The 8,495-nt window shown below is 27.8% G+C and overlaps 1 protein-coding gene across 1 annotated transcript; it reads left to right on the top strand.

Moving 5' to 3' along the window:
• The first annotated feature begins 7,355 nt into the window (after nucleotides 1–7,355).
• On the top strand, nucleotides 7,356–8,192 carry LOC124917267 (zinc finger protein 1-like). The gene has a single exon (XM_047457741.1). The coding sequence runs from the start codon at nucleotides 7,389–7,391 to the stop codon at nucleotides 8,031–8,033; it is 645 nt and encodes a 214-aa protein (XP_047313697.1). The 5' UTR covers nucleotides 7,356–7,388; the 3' UTR covers nucleotides 8,034–8,192.
• Nucleotides 8,193–8,495: the final 303 nt, after the last annotated feature.

The following is an 8,495-nucleotide window of genomic DNA, read 5'->3' as shown; positions in this document are numbered from 1 at the left end:
ATCACGTTAAAGAAGTCATCTCAAAACGAATGTGGAAGTTTTGCCCGCAATAAGACTTAGAAAAATAAAATAAAATAATATCACATATAAAAGTAATTTGTGCCTATTTGTAACACAAAATGGTTTTATAACATTTTAAATGATTTTAGATATTTATGATATAAATTCAAACAAAATAAATGTATTACAAAGATTTTTTTTTGTTGCAAATAAGAAGAATTAACATGACACTCCTATAGTCATGATTATCCGTTTTCATTCAAAGCACTATAATAGGAATCAAATATGTGATATTTTGGTATTTTAGGTCGACTCTTTCTACTAAATCACCCTTGCAGGGTGTATATTGAACAATTTCGTAAAGAAATAAATGTATAATGAGCTATTTCAAATCAAAATATATGTATAAGATATAATTTAAAACAAGTTCATGAAAATGAAGATATTCAAAGTTTAATTAAATATTATAAAAAACATCATGCCTTCTACCCTTAAAAAATAAAATCACAAATTAAACTCTATATCCATTGCTAGAGATGGACAACACGTACGCATGTGTTAGCACCATCATGGTAACAAAGAATCCTTTATGTCATGTATTGTCAACCAAAATTGAATCAGACATACCAAGAAGGAGATCAAAACAAATATAAAAAAAATAAAGAAATGATTGAGCGAGGGAATTTAGGGGAGGGAAAAACGTGACGCAATTTGATTCGCTGAAAAAATAACAAATTTTCTTTTTCTTCTCTCTACTCACCGGTTAATTCGATGTTACCACTACAGGCAATACATGTATCTCATTCATGAAGTGACATATATACACAAAAGTGAAACATTGCCTCTCTCATTTGTTGTTTTTTTCTCTTTGCACATGTGGCGCTTTCTTAATGGATATATGCACTACATGTATTAGTAAGCATCGAACTAACCATCCTCACCCTTTATCCTTTTTCCAGCTAGTGATGTGGTGACACGTCATTTCATCTCTCATTCTCTCTCTTCCAAATTCCCTCTATCACTTCTCATTATTTATTAGCTCGACTCGAACTGGAAATAGTTTATAAATTTGAGTTTGATCTCGATTCAATTATTTGGGTTAATGCTGCAATATGTTTCCTAGGCCTTATTCGGTTTATGGTTATTTAAATAACATAATTTAATCAAATATCATTTCAATCTCTCATTCATTACATTATCATTTCATTAATTAAAATATTAAAATATTATTTATTTTAAATTATTATTTATTATTATATATTAACATTTTAAGTATTTTTTTTAAAAAATTACTTCTTCAAAATCTACTCAAATCATTACTTTTCTTGTTCTCTCATTAGATTTTTTTAAACCCCCGATCAGAACAAGACCTTAATCGACCTAATGGAGGTTTACATCGGACACCTAGGTGACCCTCTGCAAGTGTCAAAGGCCACGAGAAGGGCCCAAAACTTAAACACCATCCACCATAGATATATATTGGTTGATTTGATTTTATCTTAAGTGAGAATGGATCAGATAAGTATTGATGATGACCCTTATGTAAAGTCACTTTCTAACCTAACTATATCTAGAATCAATTTATCTATGTTTTTGTTTTAGTATATTCCTTAAAAATTTCTATGCAAACCAGACCCAATCATTACATCATATATATATGATTCATAATTATATCAACCTATCATGTTTATTATACAATTCATATATTATTATTTATTATAAAGAATTGTTTTTTCAGCATTATATATTTACCTTACATTTAACAAAATAAGGATTTAAGCTTAAGATTTGTTTTCCTATTAGTTTTAAAAAAATTGGTTATAAAATTCAATATGCTTCGATTTCTCACTCTCTTTTTTATTGTATTTTTAATAATAATTTAATTCAAAGTGAAATTTAAAGAAAGGGTGACCATGTGTGAGTAATTTTTTATTTTATTTTATAATAATCATAAATAATATTGTATTAAAAAAGATATTAGAATCATTTAAAAAAAATATTATATAAAATGAATTCATTTGGCATTTCTTATAAATGTTTACCTAATATAGATATTATTTAGAGATGGGTTGGTTGGGAAGTCACTCACATTCTCTCTCTTTCTTATTTTGGAAAGGAAATTATATTTGACACAATTAAAATACTAATTAATATATATTATTTGAAAATATTATATTTTAACCCTGCTTTTAAACTTTTAAAAAATTATATTTTTTATAAAAAAATTAAAAAATAAGCCACACCTAATAATTATAGCTCTCATTTCACCTCATAATGTTTGTAAGTATGAATTGGAATTTAAATGTTTAATCTCTTTAGTAAAACTCTTTTAACTTGATTTTTTTTTTAAAGAAAATAGTATTTTGCTCAAATTTGACACACCATTATTATTATTTAGAATTCTTGCTAAATACATCAAATCTCAACTCCCATATTTGTTACATGAAAATAATTCAGTAGTGGTCAAAGTTGAGGGTACCCTAAGTAGAAAACAAAATTTGTTTGATTTTTTTTTAAATTAAATTTAAAAAGTATAATAATTGGGTATCTTAAATCAATAAATATTAACTAATATAGTCAGTTAATATGATGTTAATGTGTAATTTTATTACGGTATTATTTTACTTTAGAGAATAAACTATGATTTAAAGATAATGATATAATTTTCAAACGATGAATGTACTTCAAGCTATTTTAGGACACAAAACTAGTGTAACTAACGCTAATTCTCAAAAATAACACACAAAAGTACTTAACCCAAAATTTGACGAACTTGTTTCGAAATGAGGAAGAGATAGAAGTGATTGAAAAGCTATGGAGTAGGAGAATTAATCAATCTTTACCCCACTACTTAAATGCTTAAACAAGAAATAAGAGGCTTAAATGAAGAGACAAACAGATCTTTAAAAAGAGATTTGGTTTCCTTTGATTAGACAAATTAATAGTGGAATTGAACATGGGAACCATATGGAGTGTTCTCCTAAAAAAAACCATTTGCAAAGGCCAATCAAACTCATATGTGATGCCAAAAACAAACATATATTTTTTATTTATTTATGTCCATTTCACTTCACTTCACTTCACTTCATGTGTATGTCCTTTAATTAATTATAAACTCCTTTTTGATCAACAATGTTAGGTTATAAATGAATGTTTCTACATGCAATTATGGAAGTTAATGTAGTGAGTTTTGTATCATGTTTTAATGTGTTTCTCTTTAGGTGGATATTGCAATTCACCCATCTTACCTTTTTATAATCAATTATTGTTTAGAATGCTACTTTTAAATTAGTAAATTGTTAATTATTGGTAATAATCTTTATTGATTAATTTTGAAACCCTAATAAAGTGATATTGACTTGGAATCGAAAGGCTTTTTCTCAATGTTTTTTTAAAATAATGCAATAGTTTCACGTTTCCTTAGAAGATTGGATTGCTCGATGTGAAAAAATTCAATCTTTCTAATAAAAAAACATCTTCCTATTTACTAGGGTAATTTCCCTCCGACTGGGGTTCTTTTTAAATTTCTTCGACATTACTTCTTCTTTTAACTTGTTTTGATGTCGTTGTACTATTCTTTTTCAATTTCATTCAAAATATGTCTTTTTTTTTGTTGTTGTGATTTTCTTGTTTTAGCCGAAATATGTTTATCGTACCCAAACAATGATACTTCTTATTAGAGGCGGATGTATGTCCAGCCATCCTTAATTTATTTTATTTTTTTACGGTAAAAATATGACTTAACCTCTTAATTTCTTAAAAAAATTCAATTTAATTTATTATTAATTTTCTCTAATTTATAAAAAAAAATATGAGCAAAATCATTTTTATCTACTCGTATTATTTTTTTTTTAGTTCATTCCAATTATTTTTCAAGCCAACCCCAACTCAAATTACTGAATCCGTCTTTGTCTCTCGTGATATTGTCTTTCATCCCAAACAAAATCCCCAACAAAAGTGGAGTGAGACTCTTTGTTCGTTGAGGGGTCGGTTCTGGTTATTGCAGTTCTAAATATATTATATGATCCCGAGACTTAGTTGGTTGCAATTTATAGTTAGTTGGTGTTCGAATTATTGCTTTGCCTCCTTTTGGTGATTCAGTTAATGGCCATCATCTTGGTTCACTGAACTTTTAACACGTGATTCTCGTTTATTTTGCGATCATTACGATGTCTTTATTGTTTGATCTAACCCTTCGATTACATTGTCAATGTAAATTTTGCAACATTTTTGTGGTGTGTCTGAGCATGATGATCTGTCTTAAGCTTTCTAGTTTTTTTTCTAATGTTTTATCCTTCTAAATTCCAGTGTTTTGTACTTGTGTTTGGTTGATAAGGCAGTACAATAATTTCAACTTCTCATATGTTGTTATTGTTTATTTTTTTTCAGCAATAAATTTTCATACCCACTTATAAATTGTTGGTCTATTCCTCCTTTTCAGTTTAGTAATATATAATTAATTTTCTTACTTCTCAAAATAATTTAAAGAAGTCAATTCTCCTTAATAGAAGGGATTTGTCTCTAGATCTCTCTTTATCAATGGATTTTTGTTTTGACTTAATGTTTTGATACTTTAATGGATAAGTGAATGATTTGATCTAATTTTATTTTATAAAAGAGAACAAAAAAAAAACCCAAAATGAACTCCATTTCTTATGACAGAGCTAATCATCATCAAGTATTACTAAATGTCGGATTTAGAAAAGAAAAAAAATTGATATATATTTTTTATATGAAATTGTGAGATTATTTTTAAATTATTCAGTCTAGTAAAGCATTTTTGTAATCAAACTATTATCTAAATTTTTTTTGGGTAATTATATATATTATAAGGATTTAATTCTAATTAAATTCAATTAGAAGTTACATCTATCAAAATAATTAGTAAACAATAGTACAAAATAACCTTTAGGAACATTTAAAAAAACAAAATATCCAGATATCAATTTGTATAGACAATTTACAAAAATAATTTTCAATGAAAAAATCCAACGATCATGCGTCGCGCAGTTTGTTGAGACTCATTTAAAAGACGAGTTCATTAGAGTTCTTGAACGATGAGTGTTTGAAGTAAAAAAAGTCGAATGAACCGATGAAAGGTGTCGGAAATATTTCTACCAAATATTCTGAGCGACGATTAAAATTATTCCTAACTAGTTGATAGAGAGGATATCTAAAAAAGAGTCTTCATCATATGAAAGTCTTCATTGAAAAAAGAAAAATAATTACATATCTGATTATTTCGCTTCCTTTGCGACTATAAAGAGGACATACATTTATTCGAGAAAAAATCACTAACACAATTAGAGAATTTAAACAACAAATGATCCACCAACGAATGATAATATTATTCGGATTATGAAAATCTGAAACAAAATTTTAGTCCGGCTAAACATGATATTATCATGTTGAACCGAATAAAACATAATATCAATTATGAGATATAAAAGAAAAACATAAAATGATAAAATAATAATAAAAAATGAAACTTTTAACTTTTCTAAAGTTTTCTTTTTAAAGAGTAACGAAATAAGATTGATAATTAATTAATTATATTATAATATATTAAACATACATATTCAAATAAGTCCAAATTTATAAGACCATCTCCAACCCACAAACCCATTCCTAAACCCAAATGCAGTAAATGTCACTTCAAACAGTAATTCATCTCCAACCCAAAAACTCATTTTCAAACTCAAAAGAATATTCTTAGAATTATTTTTTCTTACACTAACTTTTTAACTTTATTAATATTATCTATATATTTATTAACTTTACATATTTAACCCTAATCTTTTTTTATTTTTAATAAAATTAAAATAAAATTAATTATATATCAATAATTCATACTTAACATATAATTTAATAATATTTAAATAATAAACATATTATACTAAAATTTAAGTTATAGAATATAACATAAAAATATATAATAAATAAAAAATAAATTAAATAAAATTTAAGTATAATAAAATTTAATATTTAATTATAGAGCAAATGAAATGTTTCAAATAATTCATATAAACAAGTTTAATATTTAAATTAAATAGTGTATATATTTCAAGGGCTTATTTGAAAATTTATAAAAAAATTTGGGAAATGAACAGTAACTACGCATATATGGGTTTTTTGGTTAGAGAGAGTAAATTCTCTTTTTGGGTATGCGTATGGTGGCCGGTTGAAGCAAAAATGGGAATGCGTTTGCGTTTTGGTGTCCGGTTGGAGATGGCCTAAGAAAACAGCATTACTTGATTAACAAATCAATTAATTATATGTTGAATTATGTTCACATGAACACAAATCCATTTTAGAAAATAGTCACATTAAATAGTCTAGATATAGGTAACTCAGAACTAATTATTTATGGCCTTCTTGAGTTTTCTTAAAATAACATCAACATTAAATTATTTCTTTTCTTTTTATAGACATAATTATGGTACGGACAGTAGTCATCCATGCCTTGTTTGAAATCCAAAACTAAAATTTGACTCAAAACTTGTTTGAAACTTAGTAAATAATAGTTTTTGCCTCAATAACTTAAGAAATATTATTGTCACACGGTTTGACATATATTTAAGATAATAGTAACGATAAAAACTAAAAATTTAGTGTCAATTAATGATGTAGAAAATAATGTGTCTCTATTTATACAACTTGAAATTTAATAAATGAATTTTTACTCACGTGTTGTCACATCATTTATCTCTATCATTTACTCTTTAGATAAATAGATCATTATCAAATAATGGTGCTATAAATTTTGAAACAAATAAATAAACTATTGATTCTATACACGAGTTAGAGTCAACGGATTGACTCAACTAAACATTTATAAAATAAAAAATAAATGTTTCCAAAATAGTTCTAGACATTATTGATATAGAATGAAAAAGTGGTAATATTGGTTCCACATTAGGGCAAAAATATAAGTGGTCAAGATTCATGGGTATGTCTTGATTAGATAGACCACTATTCTTACTATTTGTTCATCCCAATCCCATATTTCTCTTTCTAGATATAAAGTCCTTGTTTGATTTCAAGTTTAATCCCCCAACTATTCTATAGTAGCTTAAACCAATATGTTACAAATAAACCAAATTAAACATGTCTAAATTGATTTTAATGAATAAGATAAGGAGAACCATCATGATCCCCGCTTTCATTTAAGGTACTTCTCGTATGTATCGAACCGACTCTTTCCATAGGACCACTACGTGGGTAAATTAGGTCAAGTGCTAAAAAGTTGAATCAAACAGACCCCATGTTTATCATAGTCAGTCCTTCTCTCTCTACCCAACAAATAGATCAAGAATAAAGCATTTATTCTCCACCATTTCACCATTTCATTTATACATAATGGAGCAAATAAATCAAACTTCCTAAAAATGGAGTCTTTTACAATGAATCAAGAAACAGAAACCGTCGCAGGCGGCGGCGATGAATCCGGCGATTCCGCCAATCAAGAACTCAATCTTATCGACAATCTGAACTCAAACCCAATTGGGATCCCGTCGGATGATACCACCGGCGACGGCGAACCAAGAATTTTCTCATGTAATTATTGCCAGAGAAAGTTTTACAGTTCACAAGCACTAGGAGGCCATCAAAACGCCCATAAAAGAGAAAGAACAATAGCCAAACGAGGTCTCCGATTGGGATCGGCTTCTTTGTTTCCGGGTCAACCGTATTTCTCAAGCTTAGCTTCTCTTCCTCTTCATGGAGCTTCATATAACAATAGATTTCTTGGAATTCAAGCTCATTCTTTGATTCAGAAACCGTCCAATTTCATGCCTAGTTCTTCTGGGTTCAAGAGTATGTTCGCCGGAAATGGGGCTGGATGGTCGTCGGAGCAAAGTTTAGCACCGGCGCAGGTGAATCGGAATGGGGCGGCTAGATTTGTGACGATGGGAGTTCCGGTGGGAGCCGCCGGCGACGGTGGTTATTGGTGGTCAGTTGGTGATGCTACTGGTCGTATGAAAAAGGTTAAGAAGGATGATATTAATAAGCTTGATTTATCACTTAAGTTATGATGTTGTAACTTTTAAGTCCTTTAACTTTGTATTTAGTCAAGTATATCCTCTATACTTTTTCCTTTTTTTTTGTTTTTTTTTTAGATTGGAAACCTCATTTTCATGATTGATATTGATCATTGTTTTTGCTAAATAAAAAAAAGTTCATAATTATAAGGTAGTAAACTCTTAATTAACTTAGTTGATAGAATAATAGTAATCCTAATTAAAGAAAGATGAGATGATAATAGTTATATTTTATCAAATAAATATAATATATTTATATTATTTTGATAAATTTTATGTTAATATTTATGTCAACTTGACTTAAGAACTAAATATTGTCAGTGATTTTATTTTTTTGATTTTGGGCGTTCGTCGTTGAGGTGATTATAGGCAAACGTCGTTGACCTTACCCTAGAGCGAGTCTTATGAGAGACTAAATTCTACTCTCTTTTATAAAATCCGAAGAAAACGTCTAGT

Source organism: Impatiens glandulifera, unplaced genomic scaffold (genome assembly GCF_907164915.1).
Source record: "Impatiens glandulifera unplaced genomic scaffold, dImpGla2.1, whole genome shotgun sequence".
NCBI lineage: Eukaryota > Viridiplantae > Streptophyta > Magnoliopsida > Ericales > Balsaminaceae > Impatiens > Impatiens glandulifera.
This window is presented reverse-complemented; position numbering and strand designations above follow the sequence as displayed.

What these genes read in the sequence shown, in the direction of transcription:
- LOC124917267 (XM_047457741.1), top strand. Translation starts at nt 7,389, where the DNA reads ATGGAGTCTTTTACAATGAATCAAGAAACAGAAACCGTCGCAGGCGGC.